The following is a 21,121-nucleotide window of genomic DNA, read 5'->3' as shown; positions in this document are numbered from 1 at the left end:
TTTCTTTGTTTATTTTAGGCTTTCATTGCTCACATATTATTTACAAAAATCTCATATACAGTGTGTCAGGCTCCACACATGGTTTAAGCAGAGTTGTCCTGAGTTGTATGTACACACAATTTAACTTAGTGTAGTATAAAAAAACAGACAGGTTGCTTGATATCAAATTCAGCATAATTGTAGTGCTAAGATGTTGTAAATGTTATTCCAGTTCTTGGTTTTAGTATTTTTTTCATTAGAAACTCCAAAACGGCACGAAGAGCTGGCATTTTGTCGTATTTTAACTGGCCTGACTCCTTCTACTCAATGCCAGCCAGCCAGGCAGAGACACGTCTCACAAGCTGATTGAGATTTTTTGTGTTTATATTTACCTGTCTGTCATTGATTATGCAAATTCTACCACCAGACAGTTAGTGCAGTCCATGTTTCACACTCATAAGCAGGATTTTCTTTTAATGCAGTTGTACTTTGTTTTTGGTTTTTGTTTTTTTTATTACTACATTTTTAAAATGAAATGGAAACAGTGCGACAATGAGACGAACTACAGAGAGATATCACATGAACATGCAGCTCCGTTCAGCTCATTGTTCAGCCGTCCTGCCTTTAACTTTACTGTTTCGGTTGACTCTCGCTCTGTGTTTAGACACGATTTGTAGAGAGGAGAGTGCATTACCAGAATTTGGAACACCCAAGAGACCAAAATCACAGAGCAGCAGCTGTAGTCCTTCATCTGTGTCTACACATAACACATTCAGCTGCAATTTGGAGGTGTAGCTCACCAGCGTACATGTCGACCCATTCAGATGTCAACCAACCAGTGGAAAATTAATCAAATCCACTGATAATCCATAGGATCTATAAAGGGCAACAACATGTTTTAGATAAATAACTATTGTGTACACTTTAAACCAAAGCTACACCAGAGGAACACACATTGGTCAAAAATGATTTGCGCGTTATGCTTTGCAACTTCATAGCACAACACAATGTGCTAATGGCTGAATAACTGATTGAACTTTCAGCGAACTTATGTTAATGTTTGCTTTTCTTATTAATCATGGGATTTTACGTATGATTCCATATGCAAGGCAAATTGGTGAAAATCCATATAATTTACATGCATTCTGTATAAGTTGACACCAGTGCTGTGGCAGCAGCCGGAGGAGAACACACAATCATTGCAATTATGTGTAAAGAAGAAAAGAAATGGCTTGAGGCATAAAAAAGACATAATAATAATAAATAGTGTGTGTTGCATGAGTACTACATGCTTCTACAGAGAACCAGAGAGAGAAAAAATCTGAGATGAAAGTGCTGCTGTGTAGACTGTCGATTTTATGTACAAGAAGTACAGAATGAAGTTCTAATTTAGCGTCGAACAAAAACGGATATTTCCTCACACAAAAATATCTAAAAGAGAATACATGCTGAACTAAAAAAAAAAGGTAAAGGGTGAAAGGAAAACTAATCCTGTTATTCTTCCTATGAGTTGATTAGATGTTGTATTGGTTGTTTCCGAACTAAGCATTTACTTAAATACGTCAATTATTCGATTTTATTTCCACGAACTTTAAACTACAGTTTTATGTTTTATTGCCTGTGTGATTCCAACTCTCTGCCACTCCAATAAGCTAAAACAAACTACTTAAAGTATTTCAACGTGTGATTTTGACCCAGGCGTTGAATGCAGTCACTTTTCGGCCTGCTCCATTTCAAGTTCTCTCCTCCACACCTTTTTCGACACCCTTTATAAAATGGGACAGCAAGAGAGAATGCTTCCAATCTATCAGGGATTCTTTTTCCATGTTGAATGAAGTTTTCATTAACTAGAGAAATCCAAATGTTTGCTTCTTCAACTTTTCCTTTCCGTGTGTCGGTCTTGTAGTGCGAGCGATGCAGGCCCTTTAGACTTTTCAGGTGTGTACAGACTTCTACGGGAACGACGACTAAAACGTGGTTTGGTATTTGCGTGAATTAAAGAAGAGAGAGATGGTTTATATGCAATTTACTATTTTTAAGATCTAATACATGATTTAATGTGTAGCAAGAAGGTGGATTTTTTTTGTTTTGTTTTGTTTTGGTTTAAATGACAATGGATGTTTTCTTTATGGGGTGCCTACCTCCAGGATTCTAAACAAAAGGGGTTGCAATCGGAGGATGTTCACATGCTATGTATTAGAAAACATATATTTTTGATGTCTTTTTTTGAATGATTGTCTCTAAAAAAAGAAAAAAAAAACTATAACATAACATTTGCTGTATTACTCTTATTAAGATTCATTCCATACTATCCATTTGAGTAGAAGTGGGATAAGGGATTAAATCACTTTGTCCTAACATATGAAGTATTTACAGTTGTACTCTCTCGTAGTGTCCACTGCAAACTGTACTTCTCTCTCTAAATGATACCTTAACATTTTTGTGTGGATATACTGTGTGTTTGTATCTGTTCGTCCGTGTGAATGTGTGTGAGCGTGTTGCCAAAGTGGGCGTCTAGTAGACAAAGCTTAGGTTCATGTCCTTTAAAGATACAGTAATGTTCTCCTAGAGGTGCATGTTAACCAAACTGTGAGCAAGTTTATTGACAATGCATAGCTTTTTCTGCGTATGAAAACATCGTTAGCTCCTTTAGAAGTATCACCCTGGTTTTCTGGTGATTTAGCACTGTGGTTTCGCGACTTACTCCAGTTAGAAGGGTCTTTTTTTTCGTTGTCTTTTTTTTTGTTTCCTCTATTGGCTTTGATTTACACAGATGGGGACGTGATAGCGTTTGGCTGCCTCCTCACTCTTCTCACAACATGTAAAACATCCGAGTGTTTTGCATTTTAAGTGCCCATTTTAATTGACATCTTCAAATCATGACTTTTGTGGTTTGATTTCTCTTAAGCAGTGTCTGCATATCGCTATTTAAAATGGTTCACACAAAGAGAAACTGAGATAAACTAAAAGCAAGATATAGAGAGACATTGATTAAACTATAAAGGGCTTCTTAATCTATTGGTCTTTATTGAATTGTGATGACCTTGTTGCATGTTTGTGTGTTTCTTGTGGAAAAATAAATGTGCCCTTGACCAGGGTAGTTTGTTTGACCTTTTGTCACCTTGGTTCTTCCTCATTTTATTTATTTTTTTTCTTCCCCCAGTCGGTGGTGTGTCCACCTTCATTTAGCTCCACCGTTTCCCTTTCCCTGTGCAGCTCTGTGCTCTCGTTATATGGATATAAATGAGCTTTGCTGGAGCTGTGGAGTGCAGCAGACACTGTTCTCTCTGGCAGTAAATTTGCTTTATGGCCATTTTCTGTCTTTGGCTGCTGTGTGTCGGTGCTGTGGCGAAGAGCTGTGGTTGACGCATATTACAGCGGGCCTCGGGATGTGTCGAGGCCCGAGGAGATCAGGCTCCCCTCCAGCACTGACCCAGCAGCTCAGGGGTGAGTACCCCTCCTGGTTCTGGTACTTAAACCACACCGCCCTGCCTCCTCTCATCGCTCACCTCTCAGGCCTAATGAGAGTGCTGGCGGGGAGACTGCTGCATCATTGCAGGTAGGTCTGCTCTCATTAGCATTTAAATAAGGCCTGGAGGTGGAATGGCTGCACACATTGTTTGTGTGGTATAATTTAACATTAGATTCTGACTCTTGTTGGATCATGAAGTCTGTGGTTACGGTGGTTTAATTAAATTATTCATTTGAATGAAGGGGCGGCGTGGTAACCATGACACTGTGAGTCTGCTCTGGCATCGATCAGACATGATGGGACGTTTCCTGTAATACAATGAGTGACTGAATGTCATCCTCTGCACTGAATCAGACCTTTAATACCAACCAGGAGATGGATGGATGTAAGACAGCAAGTTAGTTACTTACTACTAATCATTTTTGCACTTAATTCAACCCAAGTTAACAAGAATGGAAAAACATCTCTTTATGCATTTATTGCTAACACTGATTTGTTTTCCTAGAAACAAATTTCACACTAGACTTGCGAGCTGATTTAAGAGTTTATTGAATAATACAGTTGTGTTCACAGTAACAATCCACTTGGAACAAACCTTTATGGTGAATTTGCAAAATAAGGTACAGGCAGTGTGTTTTTCTTTTCATAACGAGAGCCCTCATTCAGGGAATGTGAAGTTCACAAGTCAGTCAAGTTCACTCTAGTTTTGAAAAGATTTAAGTGGCAAATCAATACATTTTTGAAAGCTGCAAATATCAAAACACATATAATAACTGGATCAGTGTTTCCTGTTCATTGTTAACTTACTGGCATGAGTGCTGTAGTTTATTCCACACAGCTGGACCAGAGCAGCATCTAAACAGCTCCAGAGGCAGAGCGGCCGGCTGTGGTTATCTCAGAGATCCCAGATCTGATTTCATTACAATCACTGACCTCTGTGTAAGGGCACACAACACTTTCTACATGAGAAATGGTTTTTCAGCATGTTTGTGTGTCTCACGGATACCTAAAGAAAACAAGTTGACTGAAATGCTTCAAAACAAACCTTTTTTTTCTAAAAGCAAATTTGGCATCTCAAACACATCCTGACACCTGTGAGCCAAATGCAGTGGCACAAAAATCTCAAGAACAATCAAATGGGAGTATTTCACATATTTTGTTACTTCTGCTGTCTCTATTATATTGAAGATTGACTCTTTGTACACATGGACATGACGTTATTAACAGGTAAATATTACCCATATGACTTTAGGAATGGCTACATCAAGAGTAAGGAGATTTTAAATATGCAATTTACATCAGAACCAAACATTTAGGTTGACTGGCCATAGCACCAAACAAAAGCACATTGTTTTGTATAAAGGGACCAAAGCAACAAATAAAATAATATTCATTTTGACTCGCTGTAAAAGGCCGTGTTATACTGTGGCATGTGCACCACCATTTCATAATCTCATGGTAAAAAAAAAACCTGTAGTTTTCATGTCACTGCTACATTGCGGCCGTGGTGATAAATTGCCTCAATAAAAATACAAAACGTTGATAACAGCAATATCAAAACACCTCACCTTCAGGTACTGTAGATTACACTACAACAAGCTTTTTGCATAAAAATGTGTGATTGAGGTCCTGTACAGTATCTCAAAATATAAAAGCTTCTTTTCACATTTCACAACAAGTGGATGCAGGCCATGCAACAGATTGCTTGTTATCTACATAAAAAATATCAAAGTCAGATCATGCTTCAAAGTCCCTCGCGCCCCTTTATCGTCAAGTATCATAATCTCTCCCGGCACTGTTGTCGGTGGCACTCAGAGAATACAAAAAGATTACAAGTGGCAGAATTCCCTCTGCTCTTTACAGCCAGCAAGGAAAGTACTAAAAGGCTGGAAGAGGTTGCACTGTGTCGCCACATTTTCTCCCTGACAATCAGACGAGTGGGATAGCTGACGCACGCTCATGTTGGTACAGGACGCCCCAACTCACCCCAACAACCCCCCCACCCTTCAGGCATTTAATGGATCCCAGTCCACGTGGCATCTAGGGATTCAGAATGACACTGGTGGCGTCCTCTTTTTCTCTGTGCTGGAAGGTGGTGTGAGCCTGCTCCAGATCCTCTATCACCGCCAGCAGCCGAGCAGCGACACTCTGACCTGGCTTCATTAGCTGTGCGTTGCATTCAGCGCCATCTACAAGACAGAAATGTACAGATTAGTTGATGGGTTTTTTGCTCTTTATCAATTTAAACATCATACCCACATACAATGTTTAGATCATTGCTTTATAATAAAATGGAGCATTTTTAAGAACACTATCAGAAAGCAGCAGATGATCATGATGATAACATGAGGCCACACACAAAAATTAAATTAAGAGAAGTTACAGTTTAGTCTCACCTGGGTGAATGTCAGAGTTGGTCCTTTTTTCCTTATTGCTCGACGTCTGATCATCATCTGGCACCTCCACATATTTTTTCCTGCAGTATCAGTCAGAATCATATCATATGATCGCTGCCTTTTCTCTGGACGCTGCTTTGTCTTTTCATCCAGCAACAGACAGGTAAATATTTGATTCATTGTATTGTCAAGAAGCATCAAAAAGCAGCAGCAGCAAAGCAGTGCATTCCTGTGTTGCAACATAGACCTCTAGTGTCCGGTAAATTAACTGCATCAAGGCAGATGACTTGACAGGCACTGACCTGAGTTTATCTCTGCCCTGGAGAAGCTGCTTGAATATCGTCTGAGTCTCTACGTCGGGATCCAGAGGGTCACTCCAGTCGCCCAGCGTCACAGCTGAGTGGGTTCTACTGCAGCCTGTAACTGTAGTGCTCTACTTATGAGCCTCACACAGGTACGCTTAACACATCCCCCACTCCTCATAGTGCTACAAGCTTGTGCATAATATTCAGTGTGAATAGACTCTGTGGCAATCAAACCCTAAACTCTCACATTGCATTTTACTCTACGTTTAACCCCCTTTTTACACTTCGGGGAACTTGTGTTATAAAAACGCTAGTGATGAATAAAATTACACTCAGGAGTGTGAAAACCTGAACAAGAAATGTAATCACATGTAGCTTTCCAACAGCGACTAAACGTAATTGGTCAGAGAAGATCGCATTATGATTCTCAGAGCCCGTTCTCCATTGAAGCAACAAGAACACGGCAGCCACAAATTGAGCGTTTAGTCATTAAATATGGATAGTGAGGAACGCGTTCGCTCAGCTGCAAGTTAGTCGACCAGGAAGGAAGTTAAAAAAAAAAAAAAAAGTAATGTGGTGAACTAAGCCTGCATGTTGATGGACAATACTGCTTTTTCTCTGGGAAGCTGTTAATTCTCCACAATCCTTCCAGCACCTTGGGTGTCATTGTAAATCTGAGCTACATTTTCCATATATGCTCATGAACAGTATGATAAAAATAGGTTAGACAGTCAGGCCACATCCTGAGTCCTCAGAGAAGCTTGCACAGCATTAGAAGTAATAACAGCAGGATTACCAGCACGGTCTGCCTGCAGACAGCAGGTCCACTTGCCACTGCGATGAGCCCCCGGGTGGAAAGAGGGCAGCATGCGCTCATTGTAGATGCTGACTTTCCTGATCGCAGACAGCCACTGGTTTAGTTCATTCACGTTCTATTTAGACAAGAAAAAACACCAGGATTCGTGTTGTTAGTGGTCTGAATAGTTAAACTAAGGGTTGGCAAAGGGAGAAATTACTTTATATGAAAAGATACACCATTCTTTACTTTTAAGAGAAAACACAGTCTAATTTTTTATCTAAGAAGACTGCAAACTGCCAACAAATTAGAAAATCCAACAGAAGTAATAACTTGTGCACTTTGGTGGCGACTGGCTGGTGTCGGTACCAACGCACCTTGCACTGGATGTACATGGTGTGCAGCTGTCCATCGTTGTCCTGGGTGATGACCTGCATTACATTCTGCTGCTGAAAGGCATTTTCATCCACCCTCTCCACAGCACACACACACTGAATAGGGATTGAAGAGCGCACCTGCAACAATTCAGCCACAAACCACAACACCAATTAACAGGAGTAAGTGCACGCTGGTCCTGATGCATCGTGCTTTTGCCTCAGGCCGTTTCACTCCAAGGTTTAGGTGAAATAAAGGTGACATTTGATCACAGAGCAAATTAATGAAGCGGTTTGTGATACTGAAACATCTTGCACCCATTAGGCAACAAGGAACAGTGTGAGACAAGAAAGAAGTGAAGATGAGATCACTGTGGCAGCACAGGTTACTTTAAAGTGTAAATCAGCCACTTCCAATAGGAGCTCTCCTCACTCAGATTGGAGTGCTGCAACATGGAGGAAAGGGGCCAGGACATTGTCTGCAATCTGATTTGCAATGTTAGCATGAATATCCACCGCCTTCAATTAACCCTCGCCTTTATTCCAGTCACACAAAGCAGAGACTGGCTCAAAGAGAGAGAGAGCTTTTTATTGGGCTAGATTGGGCTGCTCCCCTCTCAGTCTCCCTCCGGTTAGTAAGTGAGAGGAGATCATTATCACGAGGTAAGGCACCACATGGTAATAACACTAATGATGTTTTTGCAAGAGGATCAACACAAATGCATTAAAGCAAGCTGGGGATGACTAAAATGTTTCCTCTTTGTGTGATGAATGTCGTTCAAAGGGCACACACTGGGACTAATTCATCACAAGAAGGCATATCACCATCTAATAATGGATGATTCACTTTCACATGACTTTGATTCAAACTTTACTCATCTGTTTCTGGCTTGTGGTAAACAATCCAGCAGATATTTATTAGTACTGATCCAGAAGTCACAGTAGAAGAGAGATTTATGAACACTAGATGGCAAAATTATAAAATAATTAAATAAAACACAATACAGTGTCTGGCTGCCAAAATGACACACGTATGTTGGTGGAATGTAAAACTCAAGGTGGCTTGTTCAGCACCAACCTGCCAATCAGGAGTCTTGGCATAGGAAAGCGTCTCACTTGTCAGCCAGAAGTAGCGCTTCTTAAAGGCAAAGCGGGACAGAAGTTGGGGTCCCTCCGCTTTGTGTTTGTTGAGGTACCCCTCTTTGACTGTGACTGAAGGCATGAATACAGCCCTCTGAGGCACTTCGGACACTGCAGGGAGAAAATGTAAGTGCATTTCAATGTATATATAGTGGCATATTCATCCAGACAGACACAAGGTGGTGCTGTGTCAATAAACAAACAGCATACATTCTGTTATTTAACTGCTGCACGTGTGTTTATTATCAGCACTCCACAGTCTCCTACCATCACTGCATTAGACAGCTTCAAAGAGGAATAACAAGCATCCACTTCTGTCCAACAAACCCACCTGAAGAGCATTAAATGTCAAAGTGGCCTTTAAGAGAAATGAGTGGGTGTGATGTGAAGAAGGAGGCTGAAACATGATATGTCAGAGGGGGAAGATGTTTCACAATAACAGCCGCGCTGACACATGACAGTAAGAAAGCAGCCAAGACACGTTGGGCAACCAGCGTGGCGTGTACAAAACGTCTGTGGCTTCGCACTCCAGCTCCCTGCCAGCTCACTGACCATGTCAACTCTTTTCTAGACTTCCAGCTAGTTATGAATATTTCACCACAGGGCTACAGTATTGTTTCTCTTAATCCTTACATCAGCTGGGAGCTGTAGCGCTGTCAGTGGCTGATTAGCTCAGCAGCATGACCTCTGGACCTTACTTTTGATTACAAGTTTAGTCGCGTGTTCAGCGTCATTGGCCTTACCAACATCATGATCTATGTCGATCAGCTTATCCAGAAAGTCCTTGACAGAGGCCACACTGCGCAGGATGATGGGGTGAAGAGGCGCCATCCACTGCTCCTTTCCGTGGCCCAGCTGAAGACCCAAGTTGCCGACACTTTGTAATGCCTGGTGACCACAAAGACACACAGTCTGCTCTATGCTCATATCTTTAACACACATAAAATCTCCAGTAGCTGACAGAACTCAGCGAGTGACTGCATATCTCAAAGTCGAAGATCAAAAGGGTCCCTGAGGCCAAGCATGCTGTGAGGCCCTTTGTCCAGCCCACACCTGGCCTAGGGAGAGGAGGAAGTCCCTCTCTACATCCCTCTCTGATGCTCGGCTTTGAACCGCAGTCTGGTCGCGGCACACACAGAGGTAAAAATAGCCCGTTCCCTGTCTCTGTAGAAGGCCCATGGCAACAGCACTTCAGCACCACGGACAGCAACCACAAAAGCCACATGTGGGGGAGCAACAAGGTTTTACTTTCCTTATAGTATGTGTCTATGAGAACCTTGTTTTTAATGCTATCCAGGGTGTTAATCTGAGTGACACTTGGCCACTCCTCTGGCTCAATATAACTCAAAAGCATGAGTAGTTCCTGATTATAACCTGCTAGATGTGTTTTTTGCCAGTTACAAGGAAACTGCAACTGTAATTTGATCCAGTTAAAACAAGGATGTGAGGAGGTATTGTTAGACAAACACCTGCACTGAGAAAAACGTTGCATACTCTGTGTAGTTGATAAAACCCTGTGGAGATGTGTTATATGTGATCTTGAGTTGTCATGATTTAGCTTATTTCTCAGATGTGTCTATTTGAAAATTAGTTAATTAGAAAAAAGAAGCAGGGATGTTGCTGACTTATCCGTATTACATAATGACCTAACAGTGTGAAAAAGCAGTGAGCAGCTCCGTGCTGTACGTGCTGTTATTGGCCTTCACTGCATTCAAAAGCACTGCTGCCTGTACACTTAGTACAAACACCTTAAGTTGTGTTCTTGCTTCATATTTATTAGTTTTGCACCCAGAACATGAAATTCTTAGCGTCTGGCAGACAGCATGTGGTTTCATATCCAATACATCCATCTCTTGACTGTTTGTTTTTTTTGCTCTTAAGTGTGATGTCTGGACACGGATAAATTATTCATAGCAGTGTGTGTGCATGTGTTTGTTGTATCATACCTTGGCCAGTAGTAACAGTGTTCTGCTCGTACGTGTGTCAGCGTGCTGGTCTCTCAGCTGGAACAGTTTAGGCGTGAGGATTGCAGGAGCGAAAAAACGCAGGAAGAAGAATCCACTGATGGCCAGGTACTTTACATCCTGTAAACATCAAGGTGAGTTTGACAGGAAAGTCAATGAATGAAGGACAGTCAGCACTCAGGATAATAGCTGTAGTTAAATCACAAGACCTACAAATACATTGCCGTGCTTTGAAAAGCTTTTCTCTGTGTTTTGCTCCACACTGACCTCATTCTCAGGCTCGGTAAATTGCTCCTCTACTCTCTTGTGCAGCTGTTTGAAGGCCACTCTCATGACAGGAGGACACTGATCGACTGAGCCCACGATTGATTCAATGATGCTGGTTAAATAGCTCTGCAGCATCTCCACACTGCTGTCCCGCACCTCTGCCTCTGACACTGCACCCTTAAATGAAATTCGTCTTCGGAGACAGAGAAAGATAAATGTAAGCGACTGAATCCCAGTGTCAGAGTTCTACTGCGTATACACAATCCCTGTACCAGCTGGTTTGTTCATGAATTTGGCTGAATTATATAAAGACCACACTTGACTCTGCACACTAATCAAATATACTCCTATCCACTCTGTACTTACAATCACTCACTCTTACAACATGACTGATCACCTCCCTGTGCCTGATTATGTCATTACATGTAAGAGCCTGTTATTTCAGGGACTGGACAGATAAAAAAAAACAAAAAAAAACATTGAGTGCTTTATTGAAAATGTCCAAAGAGATACATAGACAGGGAGTGTAGAAAACAAATAAGATGATCGAAAAGGCAGATCTACTCCAAACGTGGAGGATGTTAGATCCTGGATCTCCCTCCATGTCAGAGATAGACATCTCAGGGGGTTCGTGGCAGTTGCCAAGCAACCGCCTTCCCCCCCTTTTTACATAGCTTTTTTTCATTTTCTCACATTGATGTCTTTCTCTCAGGGGTGAAGTGTAAAGGAAGTGGACAGTCTCCTGTGACAGCTTTTTTATTTGACCATTTTAACACATAAGTTGTTAACCGCACACATAAATCTATGAAACAAAATCCCCACTTGTCTTTTGGAGCTCAGGACGAGCACCTGTGAAATGAAGCTGGACTATTTTTAGGTTAGAACATAATGATGGCATTGACAGTCTGTTTTACCTTGTGCGGTTCAAGTCAATCTTACATGGGTCCAGCTCAATGTACTTCTTCTCATCAAAGATGCGATTGATGATGGGTTTCAGCACCTCGTGCAGATACAGCATGCCGACAGCCTGACAGCAAAACAAGACCATATGGTGAAGACATCTCATTTACATTTATGCTACAGGGATTGCTTCAGAAACATGTACATCTTCATTGTAAAGAGACTAAAAAAATGTACAGTAAGATGCAGCTAAGTCAAGGCACATTTAATAGAGATAGGGATGTTTGGCAAGAAAACAGGAAAGACTGACCTAAAGGTTAGAAACAATTATCAGAGAATTTATGTTTCACAGTGGAGACAGAAAATCAATCACACACAATTCCTGGAAAAATAAACAGACATGTCAGCGCACCTTCATGAACTGTTCCATGGCCTTGGAGGCAAGGGAGTTGGAGCGAAATAAAGTGTTTGGATCAGCTATAAGAGCAAAACAGAAAAGAAATGTTATTTTAATATGTTAAAATATAACACTGATACAGCTACTTAGATTTATGAGAAACACGTAAATGACAAATTTGAAGAACTACAAGGAAAGTGATTGTTGCCTTCTCTTCATACAACATCTGTCGCTGCCCTATCGTGTTTTTTTCTTGATCAGAATCAAAGGAAACTAGGATTACTTTGTTGTAATTGTATGCTTAAGCCAACCAGTCAAGTCTATGTCTGTGTAGGAATGTGTGACCTTTGTATAATATGCCATCACTTTAAGTCGCTTTGTGTGAAATTTGGTCATAATTAGGGTTCTTGAGTTAGAACCAAAAACAGTGCCACAGGTCACAGCAACCACTGACCACCAAAATTGCATCAGTTCCTCATTCGAATCCAAGTGAACGTTTGTGCCAAATTTGAAGAAAGTCACAGAGTGTTGTTTACTGCGGAATAGGAGGATTAAAGGCCCTCACATGCAAACTTAAATTGATTTTACTGTGCTTAGTGAGCATTCCTCCAAATAGATTTAAACAAAAAGAATTACAAAAACAAGGGTTAAGAAGCTCACCATAAATTGCAACCATTCATGGCTCATTTGCCGTCATCTCTCTACTGTTGCACCTAAAAAACACTTTGTTTGATGTATATCTAAGGGCAGAAACAGGGAAAAGGATCCCACCACTGCATTAACTCCCGATAAATATAATGAACTTTCAGAGACCCTCATTAAGCGCATAATTATGCTTGATGAAAACCCCTTTAAGACTGAAACATTACTTCATTAGAGTGGAAGCTATGCATACAGTGGATGGAGCCTTTGTCTGTTCTTGCCCTTAGTTCAGGCTTTTCCTCTGGCTCTGGTATACATTTCTTGGTTATGCATGCTTTCTATTCCTTTTGATGCTTGTTTATGAGCCAAGCTACACAAACAAATAGCTCAGCGTCACAACTGAGGGCAGACTGATCGTGCTGTGACATGGAATAAATCCTTCAGTTTTGACACTAAAATATACCCGATGACAGGTCTGAGTTGCCAGGTAAAATATTTGGTTGGGTTTTTATTGCAGCCCAGTGGGTGTACAGTACATTTTCTTTGCCTTGCCCCCCGTTCCTAACTTTAATGCCTGGCTGCTCACGGCATCTACTCCTGATCAAGCAGTTAGTGTCTGGATCATGTGGAGTTGCTATGGAAACTTAGGCGCTATGCTTATTATCTCAAACTACACCAACAGAAGCCAAAGACCGGAGCACAACACAGTGTGAATTATCATGGGAATATGGTGCGGAGGCAAAAACATGACTAATCCAGACCACAGAGAAAGCCACGAAAAGATTGTTGGGTGAGTAAATAATTGGCATTGGGGTGGTAAATATAGCGCTAGTAGGCTTTTTACTGCCCACATGCAGACCATAACGGCAGCGCTCAGAGACCTTAATGTCAATTCAGAGTTAAACAGCAGCAACCCTCAGAGGGTCTCATGGGAGTGGAGCAATAACAGCAAACTGGCATGTTCCAAACTGACTAATCCAGAGACTGACTAATAGAGATAAATTTAGATCTTACGCACACTGTGTATTGTGCAATCACAGTTGTTACATGTACAATGTTTAGCACTTAACTATGCAGGAATCACTGTCTGATAAGAATATAGTGCAGCCTCAAAAAGCAGACTGCTAATTTAATCCCTACAGACACATTCAGTTGTGAGACTATCTGACCTACAACCTATTTGTAAAGAAAATAAAAATGTCTGCATATCCTAGTTTCCTACAATTCGCATTAGTTCAGACATACATTCATATTCTAGACCTGTTTTTTCTTTAATCTTACTAGTGTGGTTGACCTCGCGGGTATTAAGGTAATCCAGGAAGGGCACCACCAGGCCTTGTCCCAGGTAGATCTTCACCAGAGTCATCGCCACGTCCTGCCTGCTCTCAACTGTGGTCACGTCCTCCAGCATGGTCAGAGCACTGCTATCCTCCACCTGGTGAGAGGAGGACTCAGGTCACAGGGCTAAGAAACGGGAGTGTCATCGGAAAGCCAGTGTAGGATAAATGAGGCAGGTGGCGTGAATCTGAATCAGGTGAAAGGAAACACTACAGAGAGGCGAAACTAATGTATGCGGGGGGGTCTCTTGACATGATGGTCGTGAACAAATGAGTCAGTGTTGAGGAGGAGCAGTGATGCTGACCTCTGCAGGGGAGATTACCGACTCAACTAGAAGGTCAATGAGGGGCTGATAGTACATGGACGGCAAGATCCGATCCTCCACCAGACGCACCTTCAGACGCAGCGCTCCCAGTTTGCCGCTGGAAACAAAGGACGGCAGAATACGGAGCTTTTTACACATCTTGATCTTATGATGAAGTAGATACCTTTAAAAATAGCTTAAAAAGGATGGGAAAAAAAGCATCTGTGGCAACCATCACAGTCTTTTTGTGAAGTGATTAGACACTTGGACATATTGTTTTTTAAACTAGCTTTTAAAAGTTCAGTGGTATTATAAGGAGAGACACGGCTAATATGTTAATTGCAGCTGAATAACAAAACAGAGAGTATGTTTGTAAAGCAGTGGTATGTCATTGTGTCAAAAGAAAATGACGTCTGTGCTCACAAAATATCTTCTGCAGTGACATTTCCTCTCTTTCGTTACTGTTGTAAAAATAGGTCTCAAACTTCCACTCATCCGTCTATAAAAAAACTTTTAAACTGTGAATCATTCACTAAAGAACCTGTGAAATTCGATCTCCCTTCACACTATACTTTTGCAGTTCACTCAGATCTCTTTGTTCTAAAATTGTCTCAAGGAACAGATGCTGTAGGACCTGGCTATACACCTGTGAATGTTTATTTAAATGTGAGAAAGACAGCTTGGGGGAGAGTAAATACTTTTCTTGGATGCATTTAAAAAAGACACAGTAATTGCAGCTTCAATTTGAGTCTTAAAAGTTTCCAAAACCAAAAGGCTTCCCAGGTATACAAATGCCACAAACTTGACACATTGTACAAACAGGCACTCCCATAATCCTTACCCAGCGTCGACCTCATTGTTTCCCAAGGGTAGCAAGCGAAACCAGCCCTCTAACAGAGGTGTCTTGTGCAAACAGGCAAAAGGGATTTCCACCTGTGAAAGAAAAAACAAGCAAGGATGCAATTTTAGACAAGAACAAAAACATTTACTTTTTATTTTATCTGGGAAATACTGTTCTCATAGACGGAATATATTTTTGCAAGCGATCAGGGCATGAAATTTAATAAATACAGAAAACTCTCACCTTTCCCAGAAAGTCATTCTTGCCCACCATGTCCCAGTCCCAGACCTCCACAGTAACAGTCCCGTCCACGCTCAGCTCCTCAGGATCCAGCTCCAGCTCGAGGGTCTCTCCCCAGTGAGGGAAACGGGTCTTTTTGATAATCTGAAGGCCAGCATTAAGAAATGTCACAAAATCCAAACACCACATCCCTCTTTAATACACTTCTTGGCAGCTTGGCTCTCTCGTGTGTACAATAATATGATGTAAACTGACAGACAATCAAATAATAAACCATCAATTACTATGAAAGAACATGTGCTTCTGGCTCCAGTGCAACCTAAATATACTGAACATGCACACACACACAGCGCTCACCGAGGTCTCTGCACTGTGGTTGTCGAACAGAACTCTTGCAAAGGGATCAGAGGTTCCAGAAATGTCTCTTGGAGCCAAGTCTCTGTAGGTTTCAACGGAGCAAAAGACAAGAGAACTGATCAATACATGAAAATGCTTAACAAACTCCTATTACCTGTTTTGCAAATTAAATTAGTTAGTGTGGTACAGCAAGGATGGAAAGCCAAACCGCTGCTTCCCACTTGACCTTATTCTTTCAAACTTAATTCACATTCATCTGAGCGTGTTTGAATAACAGTGTCAAGCCCTGATTGACGTGCTCATTAGCGCCCTGCCTGAGAAAGAGAGATTGTAGCCTGGGACACACAGATGGGGCAATGAGTGGTGTGATAGTGGCAGCATGACTCAGAGGGGAGCGAGGAGGCCTAGGGGGTGATAGTGACAAGATTTCAGCTCAGAAATAGTAAAAGTTCTGCCCTGCTACAGAAACGTAACCCTGTATAAGATGACAGTTGAACTACATTTACACATGCTTTTCTCATCCATCGTTCAGCCATCATTCCCGCGTTGCTGTCTCTAAGTGAGCACACAATTCTCTCTGAAGTGGCAGGATTTCATTTTACCTGGCTTCGATGACTTGACAACGTAGGCTGAGCTTCTCTGCATCTTTCAGCAGCGCCAGACTCAGATGGATCTCTCCTTGGACTTCTTCGTCAGGATCGACTCTTGTCAGGTTTAGCCAACTATCTAGCCCTGATCACACCACACAGAAAGACGTTATTGTCTAATGCTTTTAACACTTAGAGACAATAACAGACACAACAACTCGGGATTCAAACCAGAGAGGATGATATTGGAGTTTTGCCAGTATTGATATTTTCTAATTTGTTTTGCCTAATTGCCAATACCAATATACGCACTTTTTTTTTTTTTGCTTTGTTTTTTTTACCTAATTGCAAAGAACATCAAGTCTCTCCTGTAGAGGAATTTACATATTACTAAGCCTACTGTTGTTGCGATGTCCACTGGCAGGTGCAAACATTAAAATACAATGCTTTTTAAATACAAAAACTACAAACGTATGTACCTGACAGTGATTGTTTTGGCCGACGCCAGTATTCCATTTTAAAGCCTTTATCAGCTGGTACTGATGATGGTGCGGACTACCCCTACATCAAATCATACTTATTAAAACTGAACTGATGAAATGAGCAAATAATGTCAAAACAATGCTCTAAATTTTATGATGACAGCTGAACAAGAAGACTTGTTACTCTTCAACAATTATCACAACTGCATACATACATAAAGTTAAAATATTGCCTAGTTCTTGCTTCTTGGTTGTGATCATTTGCGGAGTGATGTAACTTTTTAGGGTCTGGATGTCTATAGTTCTTATTTATAGTTCGTACAATTCAAGGTGAAAGCATGCATGTTCCTTAATAGTGTGATGGTGTTTACAATCCATTTTCATTTTTCATGGGAAAAGGTTCAACGTCAAGGCCAGACGGTGAGAAAATTCCTGTGTGGGACCCACTGACTCAGTGCCGCCATGTAGCAATGAATCACAGGAGTGAAGGCCATGCCAGGTGGCTTTTAAAAAAAGACACATCAGTATACAGCAAATATACCTACAGCAATTTAATAAAACTACAACACCATCACGACACGCCATATTTGAAATGCCTTATGTCTGGCCGAAGCAACATGCAAGGTGCTATAGTTAATGCTGAGGTAAACACTGTAACTGATTTCTTGAACATGAAAGCTTTAGTCATTAAATGGTTCGAGGCCATTTGTAATGCTTCAATTGTTTCCCTTCGTTTTAAAGCACGATGGGCTCCTGCACAAAATCCCAGAGTTTATTCAGACGAGCTTTGGGAGCGTCATCATGGTAAGAAATTAATGAATCTTTAGAAAGCAACCTTGAAAAAAGTGACCAAATAAAATAAAATGTGTGAGAGACCAACAAGAAACATTCCCAGACTTTAAAAAGCCTTGTCTCCTCAATCACTCTGACTTTTGACTCCATCATGGAAACCCGTGTCTGTTTAACCTCTGAGCTCTGGTCATGCAGTCACCCAGTAATAGACCCATGTTGATTTGCTCCGTCATACCTTTAGCCTGAGATCCGATGGCTTCTTTGCTCAGCGTAATCTTTCCAATAACATCATCGTGTCTGTAGAAAAGGATTTAAAAGAAGGAGATGACCACATAGGAGCTATTAAAAATATGATTGAAGTTGTTGAGCTCAATGATTAGAGTAATGGTGGTCAGGAGAGAAGGGGGGGAAAAAAAACAACCTTTAATCACTCAATCTGGGCGACCATCTGCCTGAGGATGTTTGTTTATTCAAAGCTCAGAGGTTTTTTCTTCCCCAAAACGTGCGCATGAGGTTTTAACCCAAATATATCAATTCATGAACCAAGTCAAGTAAACAGTGAAGTCTATAAATTTGCTGTCGAGCTCTGTCAGCTAAGAGTAAAGGTTGACTATGGAATCATTTTTGCTCTGGATGACAGTGTTACCCAATCGTGTCCTCGTCCATGACATGAAACGAGAGTGAATGGAACCCCATTGGGAGGTGCAACGTGTACTCTTCACCCCAGAAAGGATTAAGGTTCTTCCACACGGTGGCCGTCCTGAAAAGACAGGTTTAATATGCTTGCTAAGTAAACATCGGACAGAAAGATATCACAAGAATGGATGGATAATAATAATAATAATAATAATAATAATAATAATAATAATAATAATAACAATACATTTTATTTGTTGATAGGGTTCAGACAAAACAAAGGGGGTCAGAAATCATTGTAAATGTTGCAGCAGCATCAGCTCTCACTTACCTGGTTTGTAAATGTACCTGAGGGGAGCACAAATCACATGCTTTTCATGCAATATACACAAAATGCTAGGTTTTTCGGATTTCTCTGAGGCATCACAACATGATAAACAGCACAGGAAAGAAGAAAAAAACAGTCTGTTAAAATAAATTACACAAGTGTTTTGTTTTGTTTTTTTTTTTTAACTTTTTTTTTGGTTTGGGGTTTTAGTTTTATTTTTTTCTTTTTTTAATTCTTTTTTTGTTTTTTTTTTCAAACCAAAAAAAACCAATCAGTTGTTTGGTCTATTACATGTACAAATAGATCCTTAGAAATGCCAATCAGTGTTTCCCAAGCACAAGATGACATCCTTGAATGTCTTGTTTTATCCACAACCCAAAAATGTTCAGTTTACTGTCGGTAATTTAAAAAGATGAAATCAGAGAATTATGACTTCACTTAAAAAATGACTCAGACAGATGAATTGGTTATCAAAACTGTTTATAACTATTAGTCATTTCATCATTGAAGCTCCAGTCTAGATGTTGCTGTTTTTGCGACAGCCTACTGAACAGTTTACTTCTAGACATCAGTGACAATTATTGAAAGTAAACAGTGTGAAAAAAGAAAATCTGTCTCTGGTGAAACTGTTCAAAACAGTGATATTTTGCAGCTTCTGTTGGGGATCACTAAACAGGCACTGCTTCATTTTACCGGCTTATCTGGTAAAAAATATATTTTTTAAAAAACAATAAAAGTTAAGAATTTAGCCCTACTGTATAAAACTGTATAAAATTGCATCATTTCTGATTTAAATCAATATTTTTCCAAATTTGCATTTAGTTTAGGCAAGTTCTGGTATGACCAATGCGCTTTGAAACATATACACAAAAAAAGGTTTTATGGAAAAACAGGTTTATCTAAAGAAAAACAAGGTGCTTATTTTAGTCATGTTTTGGAATCAATAAATTACATTGTCAACAGAATAAAAACAAAGATTTCAAAGAAAACCCCCGATCCTGTGCCGTTCTAATAAACCATTCTGCTTCTGAGAGTTCACTGTAGCCATTCATTTCCCACCACAAGCCTCATCATCCAGGAACATCACACTCGAGGAGTCAGTTGGCCAGTAACACTACAAGTACAAGATAATTAGTGTGAGTGTCTGCAGTGAATCATTGTGCTGCTTTCCCTCACCACACCAGATGGAACAATAGCCTCTGAATTCACCCCACTTTTTTTATTGAAGTCCACAATGAGCACTTTTTAAAAAAAAAAAAGAAAGAAAGAAAGAAAGAAATGTGGGTTGCAGTCCAAACACTACACTATTCAGTTTAGCTGCTCTCTAAAATAACCTTCTTTAATTAAAAAAAAAACCAAAAACTTGGAGCCTCTGTACTTTTGTACTCGGACTTAAACCCCCTCTGAACTGGTGTATTCTGCTCCCAGCATTCTCCTTGCTCACACCGGGTGCTCCCTGAAATAATTGATGCACCCTCTCCATGGTTACCTGCGGGTGTTTTAAAGGCCAGACCAGTATCAGGTTCTCTGTGATGGAGGGGCCACGTTGTGGACACCAACACACTGATCACACACACTCCACTCAGGTTTACATGTGCAGAGTAGCGGGAGAACTGCCTGAAAATTAACCTTACTGTAAATATACAAACTGTGACGAAGGATATTCAAATCTGAGCATGGTAGCTATAAATTAAACACTCTTCCTTGGCATATTGTGAAGACTTAATATAATCAAGGAGAACTCACCTGGCCACAACTTCATTGTCAACTTTCACAATGCAGTATGGATCACTGGTTCCGGATCTTAATAAGACAAGAAAAAAATAAGACAGACTGAGACATAGCATAATGAATTTGCCTTGGGGAAAGCTTAATTTAATTTCCCCTTGTCTTTAATTATGCTCAGGTTTACTTGAGATAGACCTGACAATCTCACCTCTAATTCCTTCAATTAATTTACAGGAGACAGCGTAGCAGAAACTGACATTTCAAATGTAGGCTTCACTTCCTTTTCTTATCTGGCTTTATAAGTAGCTATTTAAACAATGCTGTATTTACTCTAATAAACTGGACTTGAGCACAGAGTCACACGCCACTCAGGATTTACTTACACGTCTTTGGCCGGGAGGTTCCTGCCCTCGACAATTCGAAAATAAAGAGATGTGTTTTTGGCCATTTTCAGTCGCGTGAGCTATTGATCCGGGTTCTCCTATATGTTCCCATACGCGCTCTTATAAACAGAGCTGTTCTCCTCAGCAACTCAGTTTTCTTCGTTTCATGACACCTTCAGCTCGTGACGGCGCACAGCCCACCAGTAGCGCGCGACTCAGGCGCGCGTGCAGTCCAGTCAGTGGAGCAGGTCAGACACAGTGTGGGCAGCAGAACCGGGCTGCTGTGTCTCAGGCTGCTCTGTTAACCTTGTTCAATGGATAGACCATCAGAAATGTCAATCCTTAAATACATATAACCAAATAATATGCGTTATTGTTACATTTTCCGTTATGTTCATATCTAGCATGAATTTCGCAATCTGTAATTGAGGCTATTGCATTTTTAAAAATTATTTTTTCACATATGCCGTCGC

The 21,121-nt window shown here is 40.7% G+C and overlaps 1 protein-coding gene across 1 annotated transcript; it reads right to left on the bottom strand.

Moving 5' to 3' along the window:
• Window positions 1–3,983: 3,983 nt before the first annotated feature.
• rasal1 (RAS protein activator like 1) lies at window positions 3,984–20,771 on the bottom strand. The gene is made up of 21 exons (XM_008305858.1): window positions 20,649–20,771; window positions 20,284–20,340; window positions 18,220–18,333; window positions 17,809–17,870; window positions 16,315–16,444; window positions 15,713–15,794; window positions 15,359–15,499; window positions 15,116–15,207; window positions 14,275–14,392; window positions 13,914–14,067; window positions 12,006–12,070; window positions 11,608–11,720; window positions 10,694–10,886; window positions 10,409–10,546; window positions 9,206–9,350; window positions 8,401–8,573; window positions 7,326–7,463; window positions 6,949–7,084; window positions 6,150–6,270; window positions 5,848–5,927; window positions 3,984–5,640 (listed from the first exon to the last, which is right to left on the bottom strand). The coding sequence occupies exons 1-21, from the start codon at window positions 20,711–20,713 to the stop codon at window positions 5,492–5,494; spliced, it is 2,466 nt and encodes an 821-aa protein (XP_008304080.1). The 5' UTR covers window positions 20,714–20,771; the 3' UTR covers window positions 3,984–5,491.
• Between the last annotated feature and the right edge of the window lie 350 nt (window positions 20,772–21,121).

This window comes from Stegastes partitus, unplaced genomic scaffold, assembly GCF_000690725.1.
Source record: "Stegastes partitus isolate 25-593 unplaced genomic scaffold, Stegastes_partitus-1.0.2 Scaffold44, whole genome shotgun sequence".
Taxonomy (NCBI): domain Eukaryota; kingdom Metazoa; phylum Chordata; class Actinopteri; family Pomacentridae; genus Stegastes; species Stegastes partitus.
This window is presented reverse-complemented; position numbering and strand designations above follow the sequence as displayed.

Bases quoted from the DNA above. Each gene is read 5' to 3' on its own strand.
- rasal1 (XM_008305858.1), bottom strand. From the start codon at position 20,713: ATGGCCAAAAACACATCTCTTTATTTTCGAATTGTCGAGGGCAGGAAC. The intron at 17,871-18,219 runs GTAACACTGTCA...CCTTTTCTACAG, and splicing joins ATGGACGAGGACACGATTGG to ACACGATGATGTTATTGGAA. The intron at 5,641-5,847 runs GTGAGACTAAAC...TCTGTCTTGTAG, and splicing joins CAACTCTGACATTCACCCAG to ATGGCGCTGAATGCAACGCA.